Source organism: Sipha flava, unplaced genomic scaffold (assembly GCF_003268045.1).
Source record: "Sipha flava isolate LNK unplaced genomic scaffold, YSA_version1 38_pilon_pilon, whole genome shotgun sequence".
In the NCBI taxonomy this organism is placed as follows: domain Eukaryota; kingdom Metazoa; phylum Arthropoda; class Insecta; order Hemiptera; family Aphididae; genus Sipha; species Sipha flava.
In genome coordinates this window covers 2,862,250-2,875,929 of record NW_020273099.1, presented here as the reverse complement: position 1 = coordinate 2,875,929, position 13,680 = coordinate 2,862,250, and the positions used below count along the sequence as shown (strand labels likewise).

The 13,680-nt window shown below is 34.0% G+C and overlaps 1 protein-coding gene across 1 annotated transcript; it reads left to right on the top strand.

Moving 5' to 3' along the window:
* Positions 1-10,855, top strand: LOC112688423 (nucleolin; the record flags this gene model as incomplete). The annotated part of the gene is given in 3 exon segments (XM_025561592.1): positions 1-648; positions 2,592-2,878; positions 10,164-10,855. Coding segments are annotated over 2 exon segments (917 nt in total), but the record flags the coding sequence as incomplete, so codon positions are not given.
* Positions 10,856-13,680: the final 2,825 nt, after the last annotated feature.

Below are 13,680 nucleotides of genomic sequence, written 5' to 3'. Positions count from 1 at the left end.
GGCCGACCGACGGCGCGCTGCCCGGCGGTTCCGAGCCCGCGGCCGCCGTCTGGTCCAAGTTCGGGCTGGTCGTGCAGAATCACGCGCCCGGCGAGCCCGCGCACACCACCGAGACCTCCGGCATCATAATGCGGGCCCCGGACCCGAACACCTCCCAAGCGCCACCGCTGTCCACGGCCGTCGCCCCGACGGCTCTGGGAAAGTCTTGGACGCAGATATCCGTCACGCAGCCGCCGTCCCGGCCCTCGAAGCTGGTGGTCACCGCTAGCACGCCGGTCGAGTTCAGCGGCGCGGTCGCGACCACCGCGAGTCCGGCCAGCAGCACGCAGGACTTGCGCAGGGACATACCGTCCAAATACCAGCCGTTGATCGGTACCTCTAAGCCGGTCATCACCATCACGTTTCCGCCGCCGACGCACCGTCATCCCACCCAACGGCCGGCCGTCAGCGTGGAGGAGGTAACGTCCAAAAGGGTCCGGCAGTACGATGACGACGATGACGATGACGACGACGATGACGACGATGACGACGATGACGACGATGTGTACGACGTCGACGATGACGATGACAATGAGAACGTGCATCAGGATAAAGGCGAGAGTGAAGAGATCGAAGAGATCATCGAAGTACAACAAATCGACAACGACAGTGAGTATATTATAGAGTAGCAATGATTTGGAATTACGCAGTCTAGTGCGAGTCTAAAAAAGGAAAACGGTTCACTCGGCGAACAAAAGTATTGTTTCGTATGGTTAAATCTAACGACTTGGTCCGCCAATGCACGTAATATACTGATGAACGTGGTTCATCATTCATCATTTTAAAATGGGACGAAAAAAAAGGCGGGATATTATTTGTAATTCTTCGCTTTCGCCTGATGAAACCTAAATGAAAGTGTTGGTATAGCTGAAAGAGCGAGACAGACTTGCGAAATGTCTATCAAATAGTGAGCTTTCTGTTCTTGAGATTTTTGTCCATTACACACGCTATCGATTTGCATGGTGAAAAGTTTTCGTAAGCCTATAGCATCATAAAGTGGTATCGCGTGGTCGTATTACCTTTCACGGATAAATGAGACGGATTCATCGCGTCACGGATGGTTCGTCGGCTCGTCCGTCCGACGCATTTCATCTGATGCGAATAAACGTTTGCCGGTGTTTACTTTCAATAACCCGCGATGATATCCGTATTACAATCGCAGCTATCGCTCGGTCGTTAAAATAATAATAATAATGAAACTACACTTACATGCCCATTATAAAGAGCCGGTCGACGTACGCAGTACGCGCGTCTTGGCAATGTATCGATTTGTGGTCCGGACCTTGGACACGGTATCGATTCGATAAACTATATATGGTGTGCTCGGTATAGACCGATATGCTATTATGATTTTCGCTAATCGAAATTTGTGTAGTGCAAATATTAAGCACCTACGAAGGCGGTGAAGACCCGAGGTGCCCCGCGGTTGATTGCTCTCGTCCGGTCTGAAAACCACGAGAATGTTTCGAAACGCTGACCACTGTCGGACGTGATGCTCGCGTATTTATCTATTACTTGGTGTGGACAAATCTAATTTTGAGTTTATCGGACGACCCTCTGTGATGACGAAAGGGTTGTTATGTCGATCTATTGCGAATCGGTTTTGTACGATTGGCGTTGAGAGAGTTTAAACGCGAAAACGTTATTACGTAGACGACTAATATACATAATATTGTATAGTAATAACTCATCCCTTACCTAACCCTTTCATGGGATTGTATAAATAGTTACCTAACAAATCGTCACATCTTTTTGTAAAATTATCGTTTATTTTTTCAATGTTTTTACAATTGAATTCGCAATTTTGTGTTTTGTAGATCGTCAGTGGTCTTATAAAAAAAACCTTGTAAAAAAACTACCACACGCATCATAATTGTTCTCACTTCATACCCTCACACGCCATACGATATCGCTGATATTACTCTGACCAGGTATAATTTCTATACGAAAACGACATCAGCGTGGTATCATGGTAGCACCACGTCAAATCGCAGTAGCATAATGTGCAGTGGTGCAGTCGAAAAAAATCAACGATTAATCGACGCGTAAGTTGGCGATGATTCGACTAGTATACATAAGTCTCGGCGATGATTCGACTCATAATAAGTCGGCTATTAATCCGACTTTCTAAAATCATCATGCATTAATACACGGCGAATTTTTATATAATAACTCGGTATCTTCATTGGGTACAGTAAAACTATAGACTATTTAAGATTAAAACCATTGCAGCCATGACGTTGCAGGTTCGCAGCGGTGAGCGTATAATGCTATTGTCAACTAGAAATATTTACACAACGGCCGTCTTTGCGCAGGTGTACCTGAGTTTATGTACATATCTCTACGCAGTGGCCGGAGCAAAGGCGGGAGCGATCTCGACTGTGTTATTCTTATCCGTTTTTCATTTGTTAATAGTATTATTTTCGAATAAATATAATATAAAAAAAAAAAAAAAAACGTTTAGCGATGGTCCGCACGTCATACTCGCGACGGACATCACATAGTCATACAATAGAGCACGTGTTGACAGTTTTGTGGTTCGTGCGTTGCAGGTTATGCGGACGAGAAGCCCGCGATCGTCAAAAAGAAGAAGCGCAGACGAAAAAAGAAGAAGGGCAAGAAGCACAAGCCGTTTAAAGTAAAGGACTTCAAAAAGCTTAAGAAGTTCATGCTGCCGCTGTTGTTAGCGTACAAGCTCAAGTTCTTCACGCTCGTGCCGTTAATGTTGGGCGGGCTAGTGCTGATCGTGGCCACGACCGGTTTTGCTGGTTTCTTCTTTGCGCTGTTCGCCGTCGGACTGGGTCTCAAGGGACACCGTTGATGGAAAAGCAAGCATTAAGTACGTATACTTAATATTTTACATAATACGTGTTATGAATTTTTGCCTTATTTAGTGTGTTATGAGGAGCCGAAAACATGTTATATTAAAGACATTAGGGCCCGATACGAACTATCGCATTCCTAATACATATTATTATGAGAAATAGAAAGGGTTAAACATTTTTGATTCACTGCGAATCCATAATTTGTTATTATACTATGACTATAGTGTGGGGATTGAAAAAAATTCAAAATTTCTACTCCGTTTCACTCAAAAATCTTTATATGACTGTTCTATACATTTTATACTTAACCAATGAGAATAAATTTAATGCAATAAAAAAAAAAAAAACCCGCTAAACACAAAAATTAAAAATAAATTAAATGTTCAACCCAGAAATATTTAAATTTAATTTAAAATTTTTATTGGGTATTTTGTGTTATTTTATTTTAATAATACTTTTATCAATAAAATAACACAACTGTCTAAAGGCATTTTAACTGTGCCAACATAACAAATATCATTATAATACTTATTTTGTAATTGGAATCAAAAATCTAGATTTCATAAAAAATATTTTAAATAACATACCTATCATTCAGTCACAATTGTACAATGTAAATATAGATATTAAATGAGTTCAATAAAACATTTACAAAATACATTTATATTTGAATAGAGTTGAAAATAATTTCTCTGCACTAAATATAAATACCTAACCTACATCAAATAAATTTCAACATGAACTTCTTATGTTATGTTTTGAATAATCATTTATGAATCATTATGAATACCTGTCAAACAAAAAAGTAATTATTTGAAAATAAAACCTTTTCATATTGTGTTAGTTCGTCATGTTTAATATTTTCACGCGATAAATTTGTTACACATTCTATAAACAGGAAAACATCCGTTCCGAACAACAATAGTTTTCCGTTGAAAAATATATAATGGTAAATGTATATGTATATCAGTATATATTATTTTTATAGTTCAATATTGTTGATATTTGACTTGATTTAATACTAATTCGAATCTTGAAAAATCAATGTATTTAAGTAATAATATAATTAATTATAACGTAATAAAACATGAATAAATCACGTTTAAACTCTAATGAAACAAATAGGTCAATAATATTAATAATGAACCAAAATAATATTCCATGTATTAAATACGTTTTTTAATAATTTCGATTATCAAAATAAAATCATATAACTAGATAATGTGCAAATACAAGGGAATGTAATGAATTTTAACAATATCCAACCTTAATTAGTAATATGATAAGAACACATAAAAAAATGCGCAAAATTCAATACGAAAAATTTAAATGTGCAAAATCTGTTTGTACCCGGATGAAGAGCAACGTTCCATTTGAAAATATTACTACAACACGGGTTAGATGTAATAAATTAAGTCGAACTATAATCTCTAAGCGTTTAATCTGTATTGATTCTAAATCGTCGATTGCACGTGTTAACGTTAAATGTGTTTGTTCCATTACGATGATTTTCAAAACGATTGATAACCTACGAATTTTCTAGTACAATATTGATGCCTTTCACACACGTATCCATAATGCAACGAGTACGTAAAAGTACTCAAACGTTCAATCGTTTTTCTCGTCGATTTCGGTGGAACGGAAAAAGTACTCGATTATTATATTTTTTACCTCCTCCGCGTCTAATATGTTTGAATAATAAGTGCACTCGTCGTGAAGTTTAAGCACGCTCGTTCAACGCGGAATTTCTATAATGTTATTAATATTTTCCACTGTCCGGGCCATCCGGGATAATTTCACGCGAAAGGATATAATTATGTAAAACGTCCGCGAACTAACTACTTCTATTATCACTGGCGCGCGTGCTACAAAACAAACGTCAAACAAATTGCTCGCGTTACGTTAATATGATGGAATATGTAGTCTTAAGAGAGCGCGTGCATTTAATCTTTTTAACTATTGCAGGTCCGCGCCGTATCCAATTGAACGGTCGGTCGTAAATTGCGCTCCACAGTGTACACAGGTGCCGAAAAATAAATTGCACCCGCTATTTTTCAACTTCATTTTCGGGTACAGTAATTTGCGCCCGTAGTATCTATGTGCGAGGATTCGTAATGAGTAACTGATTCAAAACACTCCGCATACATATTTATGTTCTAAATAAATAATCGTCTGATCCCTCTATTATTTATAACCGTATGGATGAGACTAGGTAGCTGAAAACCGATATTTAAATGAAAACGAATAATGTGAACGTGACTTAAGGTTTCAGATGATTTACTATGGAATGAGCTGGATGTTAATTTATAATTTTTTCCCTTCATCAGGCGCAGTTAATATTCGCCCAAATAATTTGTCACTATTTAAGTAAACCGCGATGTTGCCGTCAGCTGCCCAACAGTAATTCGAGCTGTTTCATTCTTTGAGCCGGTATGTTCGAAAAATATTCACCGATCGTTGCTCATCGTGGACGTCTGTTAACGATTTTCAACCTAGATTTCGGAGGGTTACATTTGCATGTATCTCTGTTATTTTAACAATAATATTATGATAATATATCATTCCGTACATTAGTAATAAATTTGTATAAAATCAAATCAAGCCGTTTGCTTAACTTTTCTAAGTTGTTTTTCATCTCGGAAAATATCGATTGTGGGATAGTCATTAGTTTTCACCCCAGAATACCGACATTGAAAAACAACTATTGAACCAAGAACCGATACAAAATAGTACGAATTGAATAACTAAACAAATAATATAAATATACTCGTAGCCAAAGCGAATATGGTGCACATGTCAAATTCTACGGTATAATATTATATTTTTACTAAATTATATCAAAATATTCTCAGGATACTTCTTATTAGTAATGCATTATATCGGGTTATACATTAGGTATACAGTTAAATTATATAGTATATTAGAGTTATACATTATATCATATTACACTATATAGAATATCGCACATAATACAAACGACTATGATTTTAGTGTGTAATAATAATTATGCTTAAATGTTAATATGATAATAATATGGTGGTCGAATTTGATACGAAGTTAATAGATTTCCTTTCAGACTTTCACTATTAGAATAAAAAGAAATTACCAACTAGGCATACATTTCTTTAACCATGCGATAGATCTTTTTGATATTAAAAAACGACAGTAAAACATTAAGCATTAAAATCAAAGAATCGCTTTGCCATATAAATATTTGATTCACTTGGTTTAGTTCTGGTCTATTTAACACCTCATCGGTTTTATATTTACACGACCTCGATTTGTATACATTTCATACCATTCATACGCCGACTATTATATTTCGAAAAACCTTATAATATAATATTAGCATGATAAGTATACGATCAAATTGTACATCTGGGAATGATTATAATAATAATAATAATAATAACAATGATAATAATCATGATAGTAATAATAGTAATAGGATATCCATAAAACATTTCTATACAATGTTTTCTCTTTAATGAAAAAAACATGTCTTGTTCAAAATGCTCACGTATTTACATAGGTAAACGTACGAAATCCAAGACTGTGATTAACGAAATTTTAATAGCTACTGCGCATGTAGGATTTTTTGACCATTAGAGAGGTAAAAACGTAACTATCGATCATGTTGACGCATACGCTTCCGTCACTACTCCCCATTATCGTGTCCATTTCCGTTGCTTCGGTTCTAATTGCGGACTATCCTTAAGATCGTGAATACAACTGTGATTATATGTTGATATTGATTGTTGGTTGTTTTAGTTAAATTCTAAAATATGACGTTTTGTCATGTACCGAATTCCGCGCAGAAAATTAATATTGCAGGGGTCATTAAATCTGAAATGGTACTAACAAGGAAAAATTTTTTCTTAACGAAATAAAATGTTTCCATACAATTGCATTAGATATAGGTTTAATAATAATACGGTTTAAAATAATCGTTTTTTGTTAACCATACAAAATGTTCATCTGCGTTGTAAACAAACGTTGAAAGAATTTTCGAATGAAATCATATCAAACGTCAAATCTCAAGTGTTAATATGATGATAATAAATCCAATTAAATATTATTGCGTTGTTGTTTTAAGTATAACTTTTAGCAAAACTACGATGAAAGTTAAAAAAAAAAAAATTCTTATTTTGCTAGTGGCACGGAGTTATGAGAGAACTGATCAGATACAAAGATTTTCGGAAGATAACTTGTTAAATTAAATTATTGAAATCGAAAAGCCTAGTTATTTATTAGTTTATTTTTTTACAACTTAATCACTGAATCATCGTTAGTCATCAACTTGTTTTAATAGTACAACAATAGAAGGAAAAAAACATTCCGTTTCGTTTGTGTACGCCACTATCGATCAGCTGAATAGATCAAGTATTTTTATACTCTAGTATATATTGAAACAAGTTTCTCATAATCCTCACCGCAACGTATGGTGTTTAGCGTAACGTTAATTATTATTTAAAGTGTTGAACTTCAAACGCAGACATTTATACATTTTTACTATTGAAAATAAAAACGTCCCACGGACAATTATAGTTTCGAAGAAAATCAACCTTATTATTTACACCTCGTTATAATAACACAGATTTTAATAAAATATTTAGTTTTCTTTTCACAACGTTCATCGTCATTATATTATTTGTTGGTTTGATATTATTTTCATTCGCTTACTAGTATACTTGTGTGAGAATGAATGTGTATGTTTGTGTGTGTGTGTGTGTGTGTGTGTGTGTGTGTATGTGTATTTAAATGGAAAATATATAATATTGTGTGGACGAGTTAAACGTCGACGTGCGCTATTTAAAAAATCGTGCCGAAAATGTTTTCACTATTTTTATGCTTAATTTGATCTTTAGCAAAATATTAAACGGAAAAAATTTCCGAAAACACAATATAATAATAAGATGCACAACAATCTAATAATCATAATCGTCTGCTGTCGTATATCGAATTACCGCCTGCCACGTTCGCGTGTATTGAAATCAAACGGGTATCAACGCAGAGTTATTCTACAACGGAATACAAATCAGATACCGTTTAATATCGATCGGCATACGTGTATATGTACCTACTATAATAATAATAATAATAATAATAATAATAATAATAATAATATATGTGATAATTACCACTGACGTGTTATGGGTGTGACGAAAAGCGGTGTCCGCGAGATGAAAATCAGGCCGGAAATTTCGCGGCCCGATATTGTTATGTAGGCTATGCGTTGTGAATGTTATTTGTCACGGAATAAATTAATTAGCACGGATTCCAGTGCCATCTGGGTTCGGTGCGACGGACTTGTTTGGCGGCGAGATTTGATTCGGAATAATAACAATATTCGAACGGGACACCTTTTGATAATGATGTTTCTTATCAACAGAGTGGTTTTATTTTTATTAATTTTTTTTTGTAATTGTTTAAATTTTTGGTTCACCCACAAATATAAAAATTTGATTAATAAAAATTAATAAAGGAAATATATGGTAATGGCAGTGACGCAATTAGGGGTATGGTATGGGGGTTGTGACCCCCTCCCGAAATTTTTTTGAGGTTTTCACTAATTCTACCTAGGAAAAAAATGATTTATCTTGAACACGTGAAACGGCTGATTAATATGAAATTATTCGTATTATAATTAATAACAATAATAACATGACAATATGGAACGTTTTGTAACGTTCCGTTCAACTTTAAAACATCAATTACCTTGATACTACGATTTCTCGATAGTCGATTGTATAATACTTTTTTTTGTGATATCACAATATGAAATAGAATTTAAACAGTTTAATTTGTAATTTAAATATTTTGCTCATAAACCTAACTTTACCTTACTTCCTTATATCCACCAAAAACCTGCTGAAAATGCTTATTTTTCCAAATTCACAATCCACTCCTCCCCGAAAACCAATACTGGTTGCGCCACTGGGTAATGGTATACAGCAAGAAATAATGAAATTATGCACCGAGATCGAATAGACACGTAGGTACCTTTATTTGTACGTAATTTAATGGATATTCCATACCAAAGAACAGTACATATCAACAGGACTGGGCTGGACAGACAGGATACCGGGAATTTCCAGGTGGGCCTCTTGTATTCGTTTTTTTTTTTACGTTTATCGGCTTAGGCTCATTGTATCGACGGACAGACGCATTTTCTAATGTGATTACATAAGAAACTATCTTAGATTAAATAAACGGTCTTTTAATTTTTAATAATAATATTAAGTTTTCAAATTCTCAAAATAATATACGAGTACAACCGTTTATAAGAAAATATACGGTTTTCTTAGGGTGTTTTTTATACCTTTGGTATGATAAGGGGGCCGTTTTTTTTTTTTATTTTCCCGGTAGAAATTTCTAACCCAGTCCGGCCCTGTATATCGTACATAAATCGATAAAAAATATATTGAAACACATGTTATGCAAAATCAAAGTTATTATTACTTATCAATATTTGAAAACGGAAGAAATGAAGCAAGTGTTGCATGCGTATAAAGCGTATTTTTGTTTAGCGACACCTTTTTCTCTTTCGCCCCCCACCCTGGCCGATCGTGACGACCCAGAGAAACTTCAGTGAAGTCTATCACAAATCCATAAAATCTGGCCAACCCTCCCGTCATGACGTAAGTGTGCGACGTCGTTCGGATCACTCATCTCCGGCACCGGTTGTTCGGTCGAAAGTTTAGCGCAAGGGTGGGCAAGTAATTTATATTGGAATCCTAAAGATTAAAATAATAAATCAACGAGGTCCAGTGAAAACAATCATTTTGAAATATTTTAAATATATCAGTATAAAAATAAAAATAATTATTCGGTTATTACAATTGATTTATATTAAAAATTACAATGTTAGGAGTATGAAAATAAAAGTTGACAGGGTCCAGAGTATCGCCTTTCGGCAGTTGCCGAGCCCTGGTTTAGCGCGTCGCCATCGTGCACCAACGTCTAAAGGTGTCGCCGTCGTTGTCACATTCGCGTGACCGAATCGGGTGGACGGCGCGGGACGCGCTTAGGTGGGTTCCCGTGTCCGGTAAAAATTCCGTCCGGGTGCGCGTTTGACGGGCACCGTCTTGGAAAGAGTGACGTGAATGACAAAAAATGCGGAAAATTACGTCGCGTCTTTGTGACAATGGCGTGTATAGAAAAATAACGTGTAAACATTACCGCCGTTGTCGTCTCGCGGTTTTAAGCCGTTTTTTAATTTGTTTTTTTTTTTTTTGCTCGGCGTCACTACGTGTATTCGATTCGGACGGCTGACGAAGACATATTTCTTGTTTTCAGGTAAATGCTTCAGGTCGACGGACGTCCGTTCGGCGAGGACGTGTGGACGATGCCGGTGGACATCGGCCACGGGCGCTCGTCACCGTGAACACAAACAAACAAAAATGGAACAATAATATAAAAATAAAAATACAAAACAACAACAGAAGGAGGAAAAAGAAGAAAACGAAAATCGGGAAACAAGGCGCGACTAAGACGAATCGTGTACCGTCATCGTGGTCGCATCGACGGACTCCATTGCTCAAGTTCAAACAGTTGTAGATTTATTAAGAAACGAATTATCAGACTCGTTTTTTTTTTTTTCGACGATCGTTTTATTCCGTCCCCCTACCACACCACTTAGTCTTTATTTATTAATTTTTTTTATTTATTCATTTATTTATCCGTACGAACGTTCTGCGAATTGTTACAGTCGCATAACCAGCAGTCTAGATTAAAACATATAGTGTATAATAATGTTCTATAAAGTTATCGTTACACTTACTAATTTATGTAAATATTTATCGTAATTATAAAATATTTAACTAACCGTATGCATCGTCGCACAGTGTCGTACTACCGATGTACTGTACCGGAACTATGCGAAATAATTATTTATAACTGGTATTTATAACACTGTTGTACGTGCTTAAATTATTATTATTATTATTATTATTATTATTATTATTATTATGATTATTATGATTATTATTATTATTATTATTATTATTATACATTTTTTTTCTATTTATTTATATATAATTGTAAACGGTATTCACTTATTATTTTTCAACGAATCGCGGGTGGAACGAACAAAATTATGACACATTTCGAATTAACTTCACCGCGGTCGTTAACGGCTCGACGTCAACTGCATCAAACAGCAACGCGCACTGTAATATATTAACCATATCTCATAACGTCATATGCAATTGCCATGATGGTGACTTTAAAATATGCTATAGAAATACATACGTGCATGGAAAATAGTAACTTCACCCACACAATCGTTATCGCTTTTTGTACGACGCTTGTGGATATGTTACTGTGTTGACCGTCCGACTTTTGCGTTCATACAACCCCAAACCTACCGCATTTCGTCAACCGACGTCAGTTAATACGAACATTGTCATAATTTTATCGATTATAATTTATATTCTTATTTAAGTTTATATACATACAATAAATAGGTACGCGCGCATGGTGTACCACGTACAAAGTTTTCGTAAAAAATATTTATTTTCGCACACACACACACACACATACACAAATATCTCGAAAAACCTTGTCTTACAACAACAAATATTCATTGCAAACGTATAATATTATGATTTCGTAGTTCTATAAATATAATAATTACACTGGTTTGAAAAAATACAGTAATTCGTTCACAAGATCCGATTTCCACGGTCCTAACGAACATATGTAAAACATTAACATACCTTTGCAAAACGGAATATATTCGTTATCCATACGTTTATAAGTTTCTGAATTTTTTTTTCTTAAAAACGAAACGCATTAGTGCAAACAGTATACACAGTGCCGGATTAAGACCGATCGTAGTCCTAGGCAAACATTTTTTACAGTCCATTGTAAAAAAAAACAAATTATAAAAATGTTTAGATCTATTTAACTCACAAATTTTTTCTTGCTTTTTTAAAGCTAAAGTCGTTTATTAAATCATTGCAATCAGAAATATTTATTAATTAGTTTTCAATATTCAATAGAGCTAAAGCATTTAACCTTTCCTCGGGCATAGAAGATCGTAAGTAATTTTTTACCCGTTTTATAAACGCCCGTTCCCCGGTAAAATTTGTCACGGCTATACTAAGAAACGTTCCCAAGACTATATTAAGATTTGGAAAAACATCATCAAGATCTTTACTTCTAATGTAAGACAAAATTTTAAATTTCAACACCCGATTAAATTGCCACAGTGCCACTATTAAAAAAAAAAAGATAATAGCCTCCTCCGACGGCCAGTTTTATCTAGTCCTAGGCACGTGCCTTTCCTTCTTATTCGATTAATCCGGCACTGAGTGTACATGCTAATAATTTAATACAATACAGGAACAAATTGATAATTGTTATATTTATTATTTTTGAAATATTATCAAAGGTTAGGACATATAAAATATTAGTAAAACATTCATCAGAAGAGAATAAATAATTTAAACTATATCGAATTCTGTTAAATATATTACATTATTATCTCAGTATATTGTATGCATAAATAAGCTGCTATTTATCTGCATAGTAATATTCAAATAAGTATACTATTTAGCAGCAATGCGTTTGTGTTTTAGCACAATTATCATACAATTTAATGATGTATTGTCCGATACGAAAACTTAATTGAAGGGTCCGTTGCAATATCGGTCCACTCCAGTATCTCCATTTTTTTTTTTTCGAAATTCAAATTTCTTTTGTATCTGTTTACACTTATTTGGCAATAAAAATTCGATTTCAGTACCTTCTAGGATAGAAAAAATATTCTAGTTTCTACTTTATACAGGTTTAGCATTAAAATATCTTATACTTTTGAAAATATTTTTGAAAAACAAAAATAAAACAAAATTAAGGAAAAAATTTAAGTTTCGGTACAATAACCTGGTATTTCCTTATTTTTAGTAAATATAATATTTTACATCAAGACAATTTTGTTTTTCTTTATGCTGTATTATTGTATAACATAGTTCATTATGTAGTTTTAAAGTTGCACTGTTTTGTTTTATTTGTGATTATGTTTTCATCATGGTTGTTAAGTTAAAATATGGAAAAAATAATTTAATTTCGGAGCAATAACCAGATATCTCCATGTTTTCTTATTTGTACTCATTAAATAATGTACTTTTTATAACATAATATGTAAATATATATACATGTATAGTCAAATCTTCATTTGAAGAGTTAAAATATGTTTTTACAAAAAGTATACCTCTATTAGAAATTGAATAATATGGTTATTTGTTTTTCCTGAACAATTTTAAAAAGTGGAGATACATGGTTCTTGTACCGGACCCTTCAATTAGAAACTTCTAACTTCCACAATCGTTGTTCTCATCATAATTTATCACATAATAATATAAAATTATGTGTTTTAATTATATTCTGGTCATTTTTCAATATAAAGTTTCTCAGATCAATTTATATTTTATTTTCCATACGATACACTGATTTCAAAAACTTTTGAACGATAACATTTAAAAGTTTTACGCAGTCAAATAATACGTTCATCGAGGAGCAATAATTATTGTAAGATGAGGACTGTTCAAAAAGTTATAATAAAAACGTTATACAGAAAAAATATTTATTTAATCATCCATATTTACATGTTTTTTTTTTCAAAATAACCTCTCTGGGTAATATTGTAAATTTGCGTTTAAGTTCGATATTATGAACAAGTAATTTTTAGTACATAAATTATGATTTAATGATGAATATTCTTTAATAATTCAGGGATGCATAATATTCACATGCGTAAATATAAAAGTAATCAAATATTGCATAAAAGATAACATAATTTTAAAGTAAACAT